This window comes from Medicago sativa, chromosome 7 (assembly GCF_051527215.1).
Source record: "Medicago sativa cultivar Bolivia chromosome 7, Bolivia_mono, whole genome shotgun sequence".
NCBI classification, from domain to species: domain Eukaryota; kingdom Viridiplantae; phylum Streptophyta; class Magnoliopsida; order Fabales; family Fabaceae; genus Medicago; species Medicago sativa.
The window spans coordinates 100,845,281-100,862,924 of NC_140755.1; the positions used below are offsets into that span (position 1 = coordinate 100,845,281).

The following is a 17,644-nucleotide window of genomic DNA, read 5'->3' on the forward strand; positions in this document are numbered from 1 at the left end:
ACATATAAAATTAAATGTTTTTAATACCTTTTATTTTTTGAAAGAATGTTTTTAATACCTATAATTTATAAAATATTCCCATTTCATTTTAGATCCTACTATAGCACATTGTCATCCACTCAGAGGGGGAATGTTTGTGTTGTGGCTTGCTGCAGTGCCTGATATATGTATAAGCAAAAACTAATTGTGAAGTGTGGTTTCATCTAAAATATGTATAAGCAAAAACTTGGTCCAATAATGGGAACAAATTAGCAAAATTATGTTTTGACATAGGTTGTGACCTGTAGGATCAAATGGGAACTCTTGTAGAACCATATGACACGGAAATTTAGTAAGTTAAAATTGAGGGGAAAAAGTTATTGTATACTCCCTCCGGTCTCAAATGTAAGAAACTTTTCACTTTTTAAGTTCATTCAATAATTGATGTATGTGGTTTATAATATGGACCACATACATCAATTATTGAAAGTGAAAAGTTTCTTACATTTGAGACCGGAGGGAGTACATCAGAAGAGGAAGAAAATAATTGAAGGGAATGTCAGCTTGCCATATGTTTTTTCTGTGGGATTCGTGTAGCAATATTCAAAGAATTTGGGGTCAACAGTGTTTTACCCCTGTAATATAGGTCATTTCCGGGTTTACCTCTTGTAAAATATTTTTTTTGATTTACCCCCTGTAAAATATATTTTTTTTCAAAATACCCCCCAATAGGCCAAACAAAAACGAATTTTTATTTTTTTTTTTACAAAAATTTTGGTTTTTGTATGGCCTATTAGGGAGGTATTCTGGAAAAAAAACTTTTACAGGGGATAAATCAAAAAAAATATTTTACAGGGGGTAAACCTGAAAATGACCTATATTACAGGGAGTAAAACACCATTAACCCAAGAATTTATTATAGTCATTACATAATTAACTTTTTTTTTTCGACACAAACAAATTCAACACATTTCATTCATGATAATATTCCAAATAAAGTACTGTACTATAAGTAAAGTATATACTAATACAAATGTTAAATCTGTTTTGCTACTTGGTTTTTTTTTTTTGGGACAAATTTTGCTAGTTGGTTTTATTAACCTCAATCATTAGACTATTTCATTCATATATTGTTCCTGTTTTTTTTAGAGAGTTCATATATTGTTCGTGTTCATAATAAATTAATAATAGAGGCATAGCGAAAAATACATCATTTTTTCTCATCTGTTCTTTTACATAATACAACATTACAACATCAAACACTCTCTTCCTTAAAAAAAATAAAAAAAAAATAAATAAAAAACAAACACCAAACCCTCTCCTTTGGCAAATAACAAAAACACTATCTGGAACCTGGCAACAATGCAACATGGGTCAGGCTTCAATTTCATGCTTGAGCATGACCAACTGAATAAACCTGTTCTTGGAGAAGTACATAGATGGTAAAACAACAGCTAATGAAATAACAGCAGTTCACTGTTTTTCACCCTCGTAATGTGCATAGTTTAATCATTGTATGATATCAGTGACAGAAGAAACCAAAAGGTATGTGTGGCGTGGAATAAGCTGTCGAAAGTATCTTTGAAGCTATCCATGTATTTGCAGCCTCGGTAAAATGGATTCCATCCCAACTCACATACCGTGATCCTTCATCACAAACTTGATAACCAGGTTGACCGCATGTCACTCTTGCATCGAAATTATAAGGTGGCCCTCCAAAGCCGCAGCATACCATTAGCGGATTTGTGAAACCTGTTTGATAATGTATTAACAAACTTCATCACAATCATGATAGTAATAATAATAACACTCAACAATGTTTTTCAGAGGAAAGTGTAATAACTTGATTCCACTGCAGCAGAGATTTCATAAAAAGTGTATTGAAAAGCATTTTTTTTACGTGTTCGCTTCCAATGGAACCTAGAACTAAAACAATATGATGTCGCAATAACTTGATTAAGATTAGCATCATAACCCGAGTCTAATAATAATCAATACTTAATGAGAATAAAGTGCTTGCTTGGATTACCATATTTGGTGGCATTTGTGATGAGGTCATTCTTAATGGCATAAATATCAACATAGACTAAGGTAGCATCCTTCAATTCAGTTCTTAATTTCTGACTCGAATGATAAAGTGCTTCGTTAAACAATCTAGCAGCAGAATTGTAACTAGAAAGACATCCAAATGAATCCAGATCCTTCTTTTGAGACAGTGCAATTAATTTAGGAAGACAGCCAAAGGGCCCGGTATTGTGAACCCAAAATTTCCTGCCACCTTCATTATACAAACTCTGCATACAGATAAATGAACTAAGCATCAAACCAATGGAGAACCAATAATAAGATCAAGATTTTTTGAACAAAAATGCACATGTCGATGATCTGAATTCAATGAACAAGTTTGAGTGAATCAGTAGCAAATGTATGGAATAGATATGAACATTGTTCTTCTAAGCTAAAGAAAGTGCAATATCCTTTATCCAATTACAAATGAAGTACCCTGAGTAATAATAAAAGAAACTACACTATTGCAGCATCCAAAACGAAAACACACAATAAACTTCTCATGTGTGCATGAGGTCAATCCATGCCAAGAATCTTATTGAATAAACTCATTGTTTGGAAATGAGCAAACTGAATTTGATTTACCATGAAATGTATATATATGTAATCAGGTGGTGTATGGAACCACTGCCACGATAATGAGTTACAGTGTGTTTTATAATTATTATAAACTAAAGTATCAAACCGGATTTTATGTACTGGAGAAACCTTTTATTATAAGTAGGAATCAAACTACCCCAAAGGTTTACAACACTCGCACATACTGCACACCAACCACTTCACACTTTTTTATCCTAATTTTGATTTTGGGAGAAAAATTCAGTAGTAGCTACACTTCTTATCTCTCTTATCTATAATCTATCGAAATCAGATAAAGAATTTAAAATCAAGAAATTTAGAGATGGAAACCTTGCTACAAAGTAAAGGAAGTACTCAATAAAAGGAAAAGGGGAAATTTAATTTTCTGTCATAAAGGATGTGCCGTAAAAGTGAAAAAAAAGTGGATCAGTTTTCCTCTCAAAAATAGTGGATCAGTTTTACGATCACACACAGACCTTTTAGCCATACCTAAATCACCATTATGAAACAAATAAATTTAGTCGGATTCATAGGTGAAGAGCAAATTTAGTCAACAGTTTGAAAGAGCACTAAACTAACCTTAACAGCATTCTCAATTTCAGTGATAACTGTTGGGATCCTCTTGGTGACTTGCACGTATGATAGATTTTTGGTAAATGAATCAGCAAGGTCATTTTGTCCAATATCAATCAAGTATAGTGCATCCCGGAAGCCTTGGTCGTTGATCATATTTTTTGCACCTATTTGCATTGCAATTAGTTCATTCTTGGATTTAAATTCATGAAATAGTTTTAAATAATTTTGCACTTTTACTAGCATAAGAAATTCACTTGAAACTGATAACAATATTACAATAGTATGATTCCTCAATTTCATCTGTATGTATCAAATTCATCATATCTATAGATAGTTTTGTTTTCTTTTCTTTGGTTTCATCGATTTTAATGCAACGAGTATGAAATATTTTTTTACCTGTCTTACTCTCCTCTACTTTGCATATGCATCAAAAGCATTACAAAACTCAGCATATCTACCAAACGCTATGATAGTTACACGTCTACTATAACACTAATTTTATAATCATTAATCAGGAAGAACTCAATGAGGAAATAAGAGGAAAATCGGTGGTGTATGCATACTGCTAAGAGGAAAATATATGTAAGCAATCAAATATTTCAAACAAGGGTCAGAAGAACAGGTCAGACAGTTTATTTTACACAATAGTTTCTCTAAGTGAACGAAATAAAAAGCAAAGGAAATCTATGTACCTGAGGTAGCAAGCTGAAGGCTACGAGCTTTGAAATGTTGGAACTGCATGACCTGTATATTTAAAGAGAAAGGAAGATATTTTGGGAGGGTAGAGGATCCAACCACTGCAAAGTTTGCTCCATTTGTGAATATGGATCCAGACATGGAGTCCAAGTATGGGGTCAAAAATCTTGTATTCAAACTGTTGTTTTTGGATTTCCAAACTGTTAAATTTGAATTTCCAAATTCTATCATCTACCGAAGTTGTTACTAGGTTGAGTCACGACCAGGTCGCTCTCTTTAAGACGTTTCGTGGCACTACCCAAAGTTGTGCAAGGTAGACTATCAACCACGCCGCCTCCAGGATAAAACAAGCCCAGCTACAACTGTTCGATTAACTACTGCACTGTAGAAAAATCGTTCGAGAATTACACCCTCAAAATATGGCTCAATCGTTTGATCGAAGCCACTCGATACGGTACGTAACCGCTCTATTCGAAACCGTTCAAATTAATATGGTATTATTACCATTCTATTATGGTGCTGAGACCACTCAAATATGGTGTTATCACCATTCTAACTTCTCCAAAACATGAATATGGCACTACGACCACTCAAATATGGTGATACCACCATTTCTCTTTAAAGTAATATATATATACTGTTAAGATTATTCTTTAATATGATCTTAATAGTACTCTATATTCCGAAGGATCATATATTATCGAAGGGACTATGAACTTAAGACCAAGGGACTATGGTCTTAAGAACACTCTTAATACCGAAGGGACAGAAAGGAGTAGAAGCAGAAGAAACTTGTTAAAAACAAGTCGGAGGGAGAAGAGAGGAAAAAACACAGGAAGCATCGACTGTGAATTTTCGGTGTAAAGAATCAAATGGGGCGAGCTCTCCTTTTATAGGGAGAGTTTGTAACAAAAAACGAGTGACTTGGGGATTAAGTCTGCTTAATCCTTAAGCAAACGCGTTTTGTTTCTTAATTGGATATATCCGGAAGTTTCTGGATATGCTTTTGGATCGGGTCAGATCGTAACAAATTTATTTGTTACGCGTAGCGCTTACGGATAATGATTAAATTAATTAATTAATTAATTTAACATTTTCAAGTGACAAAAAAATATATATCAATTTTTTTTTTTTAAGCGTTCACCCGTTCACAAAATTGGGTACCCCAAGGGCACACCCTTGGAGGTCACTTTTCCCATATATAAACACTTACTAGTTGGGGTGACCCTTCAATGTGGGACATTTTTAAGTCACACCCACACACTAGTTTTTTCATAGTGTTTTTCTTTCCAATTTTCTTCACTAGAATTAACTAGTGTTCCAACAATCCCCCACTTGACTTCAAAATGGTTTCGACAAATAACGTAAAACGTTTCCATAAGATTTGCTAATATACAAAGGTGTCGCCAACAACTTGAACCTTAGCATAGTGGAAGGTATTCTGATTTAACAAGAGTTGCTTACAGCATTGAACTCTATCTCAGACATAGAATCCACACACAAACCTTTTCATAGGTGTATTCTAAAAGCCCGTGCGTTTTAAGGCCCTGCACGTGTATCCCGGTTTTAACGAATGCTCTAGGAATTCTGCCTCGAAATTCCATAGGACTGGCCTAAGTTCCACATTCGTATAGGTGAGTCTATCAAGGGTACTCCTGTAGCTGTGTACCCCACTCAACATAGAGTATAGATCTCATTAAGAGTTACTATTACCTCATCCTTCTTTCTCTGCAGGATCATGCTTTCTATATTCTTTCTCTCATAGCATGTTCTACCACTTCATGACTTGTTTTTACCCATTGAACCTATTTCTTGGGATCTCCAGTCATCTAGGTCGGGTTACCATCACTTGTGGGCTATAGGCATTAGTCCCATCCTACTGGATGTTTCTTGGACTTTCTCTCTATTAAGTCCTTTCGTCAAAGGATCAGCTAAGTTTTCATTCGTACGTACAAAATCAACTCTAACCGCTCCATTTAGAGATACACTCTCTAATCGTGCTATGTTTTCGCCTTATCTGTCGTCTCTTACCATTGTAATAACGATTCTTAATCTTTGCAATAGCCGCGGTACTATCACAATGAATTAACACAGCTGGTAACGGTTTCTCCCATAAAGGGATTTCAGCTAGCAAGGATCTTAGCCAACTTGCTTCTTCACTAGTTTTCTCTAGTGTTCTCATCTCAGATTCATTCCATAGTGGACTGAGTCAATATCATTTGTTTTAACAAACAACTCCTCTAGTGATGCTCAATGTGCAAACACTAGTCGCTAAATATTCATCTGAAAGATGTTCATTTTATATCTTGTACCATTTAAGTACAATATGTTACTCCTAGTGAAGTAATCTTAGAGTCATAGTCTTCTCATGACTCTTTCTATAGCATGGCAATGCTTTCCATCCGTCTACTAGTAAACTTGCACAAGAGTTTCACGACATCGACAATGTCAGATCTAATACATTCAGTGGCATAGCTAAGTGCTGCCAATGATACTCGTATATTCTTTTTTCTAGCTCCATCTCAAGTGTTCTTACACTTGGATCATAATATGTGATTGCAAGTTTACGGTGAAATAATTACATTTCTTTAAGATCTTCTCAACTTTGTGAGATTTATCAAAAAAGTTATCTTTTCTGATCTAGTAATCTTGAAACCAAGAATTACTTCAATTTTTTTTTTTTTGTTTAGGTCTTTCTTATCAATGTTGTTGATAAACAATGATTTCACATAATTCATAACATGAATCTTTAAATCAAATATGAGCAAGTCGTGTTCATAGAGACATATGATCGTGCAAATATTATTTGTCACTTTCATTCACTTTATACTCATTCGATAACATTAGAATGTCAAATTTTTTCATGCCATTCCTCAGGAGTTTATTTTAGACCATTCAAATAATTATCTAACTTACAGACCTTGTTTTCTTGTCCATGAATTGCAAAAATTTTCAGGTTGTTTCATATAGACTTGTTCTTCTAGTTCACCATAAAAAGGCAACTTTCACATCCATTTGGAGTACTATCGAGTTATAAACGGCGGCTAAAGGGACTAGTACTCTTATGGATATGATTTTCGTGACTGGTGAATAAATGTCGAAGAAGTCTATATTTTTCTCTCTGTTTAAAACCTTTGACTACAAGGAAAGCCTTGTATTCATCAACCGTACCATCAGGTTTTAGTTCTCTTTTTTTTTTTCCAAAATCCAAATACAACCGATTGGTTTTGCAACTATGAGACAAGTCAACCAAGTGTCATGTTTTGTTAGACTCTAGAAAATTCATTTCATCGTTTATTGCTTTTGCCATGATTATGCATCCAATGAGGATATAACTTCTTTAAGGCTTAATGAATCTTCTTCCAATGTATAAACCAAGTTCATACTCTTTAGCAATTTTAGCTTTCTTACCTCCTTGAGGTTCTATAACATCTTGTATGATGTTTTCATAACTATTTCTAATTACATGAATGTGATTAGATATAGTGCCCCCACTAGTTCTTAATTTTTAAAGGGAAATTTATTTTGCCCCCACTAATGTCGTGCTCCCATTAGAGCCCCCACTAGTGCCCCCACTATTCTTTAGTTAAAGGGGTAAATATTTACATAGAATTCGGCATCTTTTAAATTCTATGATCACTTTAACATTTAGGTCATAAAACCTATATGTTTCGTTATTTATCGCATACCCGATGAATACATATTCATAGGCTCTACTAGTGAGTTCAACTCTCTTGGGGTCCAGGATCTAAATATAGTCCAGACAATCCCAAGTTCAAAAAATAAGACAAGTTGGATTGTCTTTTCTTCAAAAATTTCTTAATTAGAATTTTTGTCTTTAGACTTGGGTACTCTATAAATTTCAATTTTCGTTATAAAAAATTGAACATTCAAGCATATCAATTTTATTTTTCCAAAGTTCACAGTCATCAATAAATATGATAAAAATATTATTTTATCATTTCTATTTTATGTGTCATCAAATTAACACATATCATTATGTTTAGAGATTCATATCCTCTAAATTCTAGTTTATATGAACTTTTGATTCATATATCTTGACTGCAATAAATAAAATTGTTTAATTATATAACTTTGGAATTAAGTCCAAGTTACTCAAGTTTTAAAATTTAAACACTTGTTCGTGATCAATTTTGATATGTCAAATATTAAAATCACACAACTAATAACATAGAAGGAGAATTTATTTTTTTAACATACCATCAAAGTGCAATCTTTTTCACAAGAGTGCATGATACACAAGTCTCTCTTTAAGTCTGAGTCAACTCAGTCTTATTCAATAGAAATCTGAAATTCAGATTCTTTCTTAAACATAAATAGAATTTCACAATTCCATTTATTTTCCTTATTGCATATTTATAAGTTTGGATTATTTAAAGCGATCGATGCATATGTTTATCAATTCTTGTTAAAGATTTGAAAACCAGTACGTGATATCGTTGTTTAAACAAAACACTTTTAGAATTCACCATAACAAAATAACAGCCTTGCATTATTTTATTTTCTGCTCCAAACAATTTTTTTTGTTTTGTAACAAACTAAACTTGTTTGGTTCTATAACAAATAATTTGTTTTGTAACAAATTATTGTTTTCATCAAATAAATTTTTAGTAACTAATAATTTGTTTTGTAACAAATTATTGTTTTCATCAAATAAATTTTTAGTGTTGTTGATTGAAACAACAATCACTTCATAGTTTCATTCGAAAGATGTAAATCTATAGCTTGATTTATCCTTAATGTATTTAGGGACAACTTAACCTCAATATGTAACTTCTTCGGTAGACATAGCATATAGAAACGTCTTAAAATTGTTGTTTTTGGATTTCCAAACTGTTAAATTTGAATTTCCAAATTCTATCATCTACCGAAGTTGTTACTAGGTTGAGTCACGACCAGGTCGCTCTCTTTAAGACGTTTCGTGGCACTACCCAAAGTTGTGCAAGGTAGACTATCAACCACGCCGCCTCCAGGATAAAACAAGCCCAGCTACAACTGTTCGATTAACTACTGCACTGTAGAAAAATCGTTCGAGAATTACACCCTCAAAATATGGCTCAATCGTTTGATCGAAGCCACTCGATACGGTACGTAACCGCTCTATTCGAAACCGTTCAAATTAATATGGTATTATTACCATTCTATTATGGTGCTGAGACCACTCAAATATGGTGTTATCACCATTCTAACTTCTCCAAAACATGAATATGGCACTACGACCACTCAAATATGGTGATACCACCATTTCTCTTTAAAGTAATATATATATACTGTTAAGATTATTCTTTAATATGATCTTAATAGTACTCTATATTCCGAAGGATCATATATTATCGAAGGGACTATGAACTTAAGACCAAGGGACTATGGTCTTAAGAACACTCTTAATACCGAAGGGACAGAAAGGAGTAGAAGCAGAAGAAACTTGTTAAAAACAAGTCGGAGGGAGAAGAGAGGAAAAAACACAGGAAGCATCGACTGTGAATTTTCGGTGTAAAGAATCAAATGGGGCGAGCTCTCCTTTTATAGGGAGAGTTTGTAACAAAAAACGAGTGACTTGGGGATTAAGTCTGCTTAATCCTTAAGCAAACGCGTTTTGTTTCTTAATTGGATATATCCGGAAGTTTCTGGATATGCTTTTGGATCGGGTCAGATCGTAACAAATTTATTTGTTACGCGTAGCGCTTACGGATAATGATTAAATTAATTAATTAATTAATTTAACATTTTCAAGTGACAAAAAAATATATATCAATTTTTTTTTTTTAAGCGTTCACCCGTTCACAAAATTGGGTACCCCAAGGGCACACCCTTGGAGGTCACTTTTCCCATATATAAACACTTACTAGTTGGGGTGACCCTTCAATGTGGGACATTTTTAAGTCACACCCACACACTAGTTTTTTCATAGTGTTTTTCTTTCCAATTTTCTTCACTAGAATTAACTAGTGTTCCAACACAAACTTTGGCCTGCCAATGGTTTGAAGAAAAATATTCATCAGATTTAAGGTTATTACTAATATTGGAATTACTTACTGTATGAAACTTGCACCCCAATTCCCCGTCACTCTCTTTTTAGTACCGGTTGTAATTTTTCAGTGCCTCCATTAGTAAGTGAAAAATTATTTTCAACGCGTTAAAAATTCGACATGTTTCTACAAGTCCTATCTCAACCGACAAAAATGCAAAAATTGCTAGGACCTGTGGACACCGGATCCTCCACTTGTGTGTGTGAGAGTTTCTAGTGACTATTGTCATTCCGTCTATCTATAAAAGAAATCGTTGTATAAATTTAAACCAATAATTTAATGTGTTCCCTATTATCCCGGTAACTCATATGGTATGTCTTCTAAATATAAACCATATATTTTTTGGGTTAATTATGTTTCTAGTCCCTATAAAATAGCGACCTTGTAAGTTTAGTCCCTACTTAATTTTAATAGCATTTTTAGTCCCTATAAAAAAAAATTTACTTATAATTTTAGTCCCTGCTAAAACAAAGTTTGATTAATTATCCTTAAACTCTTAAATTTTTGAACGATTTTTTTGAGACAAGATTAGAACACTATGAAAGGTTCGTTTACTAAAATTTAGAATTTTCTGACACGAAATGAATTAAATATGAATTTTTTAAAACGACAAAAGTTAAAGATAAAAAGTAATAAAATCTGGATGTAGAAATCAAATTTTGCGATAATTTTTTGCAGACGAACTTTTAGTAATGTTCTAAACATGTTTGCAAAAAATTGTTCAAAAATTTAAGAGTTTAAGCATAAATTAAACAAATTTGAATTGAGTAGGGACTAATACTCAGTGCAGAAAAACAAAATTAGGGACTAAAAATGCTATTAAAATTAAGTAGGGACTAAACTTACAAGGTCGCTATTTTATAGGGACTAGAAACATAATTAACCCTATTTTTTTTGGTACATAAATATAAATCATATATGATTATGGCAAAATGTATGTCACTAAATAATTACAAAAACTAGTGTTTTTTTAAAGTTGGGCCGTTTGTTTTTTTGTCTTAGATGAAGTGATAAACCACTAAAATTAAACTTTCACACAACTGTAAGTTCCCGCGTTACGACGTCTGGCCTTACAATTTCGGCATTTGTCAATTGAGCTAGGAATTTGTTTTGTATTGAAGAAAACAGAAACCGCGGGATATGGACCCGTAATGGGTTCAAAAATAAATGAGGAATGTTAGGGTCACACCCTCTAACACTCTCCTTTTAACACACCCATACATGTGAAGCCATGTCATCACTCTTTTTAATTATGGTTTTTGGCTACCGGTTCAATTTAACAGGGTTTACCATTTTATTTTATTGTTTTAATTATTATCTGGGTCTAAGCTTTTCATCTTCAATGTATATTCATCCTCCATCTTGTTTCTTTTCGTTCTCCCAGTGTTTCATCGCCCATCACTACACCTTATGCCAAATTCTCACAAAGTAAATTTGAAGCAAACATGATTAATTATTGGAGTTTGATTTAACTAAGAGTTTGATTTAATCAAAATCTGAGACATAAAAAATGTCACTTACAAAATCTAAAACAAACTCGTCCAATTCCAGTCCAGCACAAGAATTCTCTACTTTAGATAAAAAATTAAAAGACAAAGCATTAATAGAAAAAGGGATTAATTAACACAAAACAGAAATCCGATAGCCACCGTCAATGCTCTGCTTCACAATATAATAGAGACAGAAAAGGCCACCGGAGTTACCAACAGAGACGGTGGCCGCTAACGCAACGTCGCTAGAACAGATCGGAACTCACGACAAATACAATAGAGCTCACAAAAAAAATCCCTGGGAAACGATGGAGAAGAGCAAGATGGGTCAGATCTGGAAATCATGGAGTTTGTGCAGATGGCTTTAGTGTAAAAGTTTGAAATTCCAAAAAAAAAAAAAAAAAAAAAAAATATTTCTGTCAACTTGGATAGCCGGTTATCAGGTAAATAATTAGAAAGAGAAGATGACATGGCTTCACATGTATGGGTGTGTTGTTAAAAGGAGAGTGTTTAGCATTCCTCAAAATAAATAATAATCGATAATTTCAAGACACGGGCCCCACCTACTGCAGTTTAAAATAAAATAAAAATAAAAGAAAAATGATAGATCACAGTGAAGATGAACACGAAGGCGAAGGCGAAGGCGAAGGCGAAGGCGGAGGATGTGGTTCTATATTGTTAATGTATGTATATATCCAGATACCAAACTAATCTTAGTAAGAGTAATCAAAGTTGAAACTTAATAAATACATTGAGTTAGTTCATTAGTAAGTAAGTAAGATTTTGATGTGAATAAATAGAAATAACGATATGATTAGAAATTGAAATGTGAAGAAGAAGAAGAACTTACAGAGAAAGTCGATAACGAGGCGTCCATCAGACAAACGACCAGTGGATCTGTGAAAGAAAGTGCGACCATTTGGAAGATTGACAGGGAAACCGAGTCCTGAAACGAGTCCACCCGTATCCGAGTTCGAATCACCGAACACGAATACTACTGCTGGTTTACTGCATCCACTACTCACAGTACTCAAAGCTAAAGAAAAAGAAGAAGAGAAGATAGATATCCATAGAACAAGTGAGAATGCCACACCGCCAAAACTCATACTTAAGTGTCGGTATACACACACTTTTTCCAATCTACCTTCTACTTCGTTATACTCACTGCCTACTTTATTGCCCGTATCATTCGATCCTATGTTCCGGATCTTGTCTTTCCCACCACAAAGACGGGCAGGCAATCCAGATGGGTAAAGATCCTCTTCATTTATAACTTTTTCCATTTGTTGCAATTTGGAGAGAGATAAACACATAAAAAATAATGATGGTGGGATCCACTAAATGATAAGACCCACCACTTATTTTTTTTGTGTCTATCTCTTTCCAAATTGCAACAAATGGAAAAAATTATAAATGGAGAGGATCTTGACCCAGGCCGGACTGGACCTAAAAAGTTAGTCCAAAAGTGGGGTCGGATCGGACTGACCCATCGGACTTTGGGCCGCCTCATTATCAATATTTCATTTTATTTTTGTTAAAAAACAGTATATTTTATAAAAAATTATCAACTAATTTAAAAGTTATTAATAAAAAAATATTTAAATAAATAAACTTAATAAATATGAATGAATTTAGCTTAAAATTTTAAAGTTTATAAATTATTAATTTGATATAATTGAAGGAATAATCTAAAGTTTAATTATTATTCAATGTTAATGTAAAAATTATTTATATTTTTATGTCCATCCAATCATATTTTAACAAAAAAATAGTGGTGAGTAGTTAATACATAAAAATTACATAAAAAATAGTGAATACATTTTAAAAATAAAACATAAACGGGCCAGGTCAGGCTTCTGGCCCATGGCCCACACAGGTCGGTCTGGACTCTAGAATTTGCGGTCCAATTATAAAAAGGTTGGGCTGGTCTGACCCATTTATATAGTTGGGCCTCTTGGGCCAGACCTGGCCGAGTCAGCCCATTTGACACCTTTAACTAGTAGTAGTCTAGTAATATTTAGGTCAAATGCATCAGCGGTTTTTAAGTTTTGCGTTTTTCCAAGTTAATAATTTACATATTTCGGTCACTATTATAAATAAAAATCTGCATTTTAAATTCATTCAAATAATGATATATATGATTTTTATATATTATAATAAGATGAAGAACATCATTTAAAGAATAAGTTTAAAATATTGATTTTTGTTTATAATAATAATTGAGGGCGTAAGTTTTCTAAGTTTCATACTTTCGTGAGTGGTTTTATTACTACATAAATTATGTATAATTTTTTGATAAAATAAATAGATTTGGCTTCTCTTAGTTTTTTTTTTTCCTTCTTTCCAACATTCATATAGTTTAACCGATCATATTCACATAATTAACCTAATGATCTATCACCTCGTCTTTAAAATATATGAGTTTTCCAAAAAATCTCATTTGGCTTTCAATATTATCTCGATACAGCATCGTATACAATTTGGAAGGATAGGAATGAGATCATTTTTAATCAAAAGGTTGAGCTGTTTGCATCTCTGCTCGGAAAAAGTGAAGAGTCAGGTGTATCGGTGGTTAAAATCATGCTAGGTTTTGTTTGATTTTGATTAACAAACTTTGAGGCAGAATTCTTTGATGTGTTTAAAGGCAGCCTTGTAAAAAAAAAATATGTCGTTGTGGTTCCAATTGTGTTGTGTTGTAATACTCTTTGTCTCTCTATGTCTTGTCCTAAAGGGACATCTTTTGTTGATTTGATATATTTATTTTTAGCATTTTCAAAAAAAGAAATGAGGATTTATTACACACATTATCCAAGTAAAGTCGTACATCAACGAGTAAAACCGTTAAAAAAAGATAAATGTTAACAAGTGCCCTTAAGACACTTGTTAAGAAATCTAAAGAAGAAATTTTGTATTGGGGTTGATGCATTCAACACATTGTAACTTGAAAAAGTAACTGTTTCTGCATAAAATTTACCAATTATTTTTAATTTAGAATCATTAACTATTGCCTTAAGGACACTTGTTAGCAAAACTCTAAAAAGAAAAAATTAAACAAATTGTGGTATAAAATTAACCACAAAGTTGCTACAATACTATCTTTTCTACATTGTTAAAAATAATTACATACTCCCTCTGGTCACATTTATAAGCAAAAAATGACTTTTTAGATACATTGAATAATTAATGTATCGAGACACATTTATAGATTAGATACATTAATTATTCAATGTACCTAAAAAATTGTTTTTTGCTTATAAATGTGACCGGAGGGAGTAAATTATTAGAATAAAATTATTACAAAATATTTATTTGTTTAAGCTTATCTAAGACTCTCTAATATTGTTTAATATGCATAAAAGTGGAGCGGTGTAATTTGTTTAAGCATGTCTAAGACTCTCTAACATACTGTTTAAAAAATAAAAAAAAAACTCTCTAACATATTTTTTTTTAAGTAACCTAGTAGTGGGAGCTTACACATTTTAAATATGAAGAAATTGGTATTTAGGTACATAACTCCGATCCATGCATATATTATTCTTTGTCTCTACTAACTGAGTTAAGTTGGACAACATATTATATAATATGCACACAAGTGGAGCGATGTAAATTTGAACATGTACAGTTTATCGTTATTGAATATTCTTTCCAATGTTTGGTTGTTACGTAGCACCAATATGGAATGAATGATTTTATAGAAATGGGTCTCACATCAAAAATATGATTCTCGTGCAATTTAAAAAGACGAATGACAACGTAAACTTCCTTTTTAGATACGTAAAAAATTTCAATAACACCCTTGCTTCATTGAGTGGTGTATTTGTTGCATTGAGTGGTGCATTAGTTGCAGAAAGTATGCATAATTTCTCGAAGTTGGGTGGTGTACTTGTTTACTTCACTGAAGTTGGTTTTTTTTTTTCTTCCAATGCTCCTATAGTTAATTTGATCAATGCTTTCCACATGGTGTGTATAGTGATATTCCAAAATGAAATATAAACCACATACATCAAATTTTTAAATATGTTTAATTCTCTAAAATAAAAAATACGTTTAGATACATTTTGTAAAAAAAAAAAAAGTAATATGTTTTTTTTTTAATATATCATTTCTAAGGTTCTATCACCTCGCCCCTAAACCCATTAGTCTCTCCCTACTCATATTCTTTATCAAATGTTTAATTTCGTCTCCAAAGTTTTATAATATGCGATTTTGACATCAAGTGTGCAGTTGAAGCATAGGATTTTAAAAATCTTGAAAAAAAAAATACACAATTCTTTATATCTGATGATATAGAAACAAAGATTTATTTTTAAAGAATAATTACATAATTTGAGAAGAGAAAAGGAGGCATTTAACACCTAACCAAAACACATAAAAAGTACAAAAAAAATTTATGCTTTGGAAAAATCTATATGCATCGTAGATGGATCCAAACCTGCATTATATATGTCTAACAGAAACAACAATGGTGAACCAAAGATGGTAAATAGACACTGATCAAAACTATTAAAAGGTATTACAAAAAATTTTGACAATGAATTTAAAAATATACTAAATATTTTTAAAATTCTGAAAAAATGTTTAAACATTATTTAAATATTTTTATAAAATGTGAAGTAAGTTTTTAGCCACACTAATTTTTTTCTTCAAAAAATGGTCATTCAAATATTTTCTGCTAGTTTTTTTGGCCTCCATTTTTTGATCAACTCAATGTACCATTGACATCTTTGAATGATTTATGACAAAATGTTATATAATATTATAAGAATATCCTTCACTAAATTTAGTTTTTTTTTAACAAAAGATGAATTAAAAATGATTACTTAAGGGTCAATGGCTTAATAATTCATATTTAATTCATTTCTTGTTAAAAATTTCTAAAATTCTGCGAGAGCTTTTTATAATTTTTTAAACATGACTGAAAAATATTATTCAAAAGTTCAAAGGATAAGCGTTTTTTTTTTCAAAGAAGACACAAAAAAGGTTGAACAAAAACATTTGAATGACCATTTTTGAAGATTTTTCTTAAAAAGACTATAAATAAAATTGATACATTTATATGGACAAAACTACTTATTCAACCTTTTTATAAATTCATTTTGTCTTTTTAAAAAAAAATCGGTATTTGGTCCAATGACCGACTAATACGAGGAGTCAAATTCCACCGTCCACTTGTGAGGCATCATTTAAAACCATATCACAACTCTTTATGAATTTAGCCGATCGAAATTGAAACCAGCAAAATCAAACTTGAGATTTTGAGAGAAGCACACACCAAGATCTAAAACCAACATCAATAGACTTACTCAAATGAGTTTCAATCTCTCTAATTAACTTTCGTAATCACAACTAAAAGGAAAAACTCATAACCATCCATCATTTTTTTCCACCAACATACAAAGTAAAACTGAAATAAAAATTAAAATGTTTTGTATTTTTTTACAAATCAATCAAAGACACCATTTATTGTTATCTTTTTACTTATATATATATATATATTTGTGTGTGTGTGAATGCTACTAATATTTACACCCATCTAATTTTTTTCTTAAGCAAAAGATAGGGAGAAGAGAGGTCTCCTGCTACAATACCCTAATCATATATTAAAAGGGTGACTTTTGAGGTACACAAGTGCTTAAATTTGTGTACCCATACACAAATGCTCATTTTACCATTGATTCAAGAGTTTAAAAATCCAATGGCTTAGATTTAAGAATGTCAACTTAGTAGTGAACTAGTGAATCTTCAAGGAAATAAAAGTTGCACTTATATATACATAAAAAAAAATCATGAATTAAAAAAAAGTTAAATTAAAATAATTAGCTTATATTTGATTGGTGTTAGTGTCAAACTCTATTTTTTCAAAAATTAATGATTAAATAATTTTCTTTTCAAAAAAATAATTCAATGCTTAAAAACATTATTTTAAATCAACTAATAGATATAAAAAAATTAATTTGTTTTTTTTAACGAATTCATTTCTTTTACAAAACTATTGTTAATTTTCTTCTTCTTTTTCTTTACAGAATTTTTTTTCTTCTTAATAAGTGGTACATCTTCCTTATAAATTGTTCTCTAAGAAATAAAAAAAAAAGTAAATTTATATGTAACAAAGTTCACCCCAAAATTAATGAATACATATCAAAGTTCGTCCGTTAGGTTTATTATGAATATGCACATTTATAAAAAAGAAGAAGAAAAAAGAATACA

The 17,644-nt window shown here is 31.7% G+C and overlaps 1 protein-coding gene across 1 annotated transcript; it reads right to left on the reverse strand.

Moving 5' to 3' along the window:
* Positions 1-1,175: 1,175 nt before the first annotated feature.
* LOC146911275 (GDSL-like Lipase/Acylhydrolase superfamily protein) lies at positions 1,176-12,607 on the reverse strand. Its single transcript, XM_085723498.1, has 6 exons — positions 12,288-12,607; positions 11,010-11,016; positions 3,894-4,075; positions 3,205-3,365; positions 2,009-2,273; positions 1,176-1,731 (listed from the first exon to the last, which is right to left on the reverse strand). Exons 1-6 carry the CDS (start codon positions 12,541-12,543, stop codon positions 1,502-1,504), a joined length of 1,101 nt encoding a protein of 366 aa, XP_085579624.1. The 5' UTR covers positions 12,544-12,607; the 3' UTR covers positions 1,176-1,501.
* Between the last annotated feature and the right edge of the window lie 5,037 nt (positions 12,608-17,644).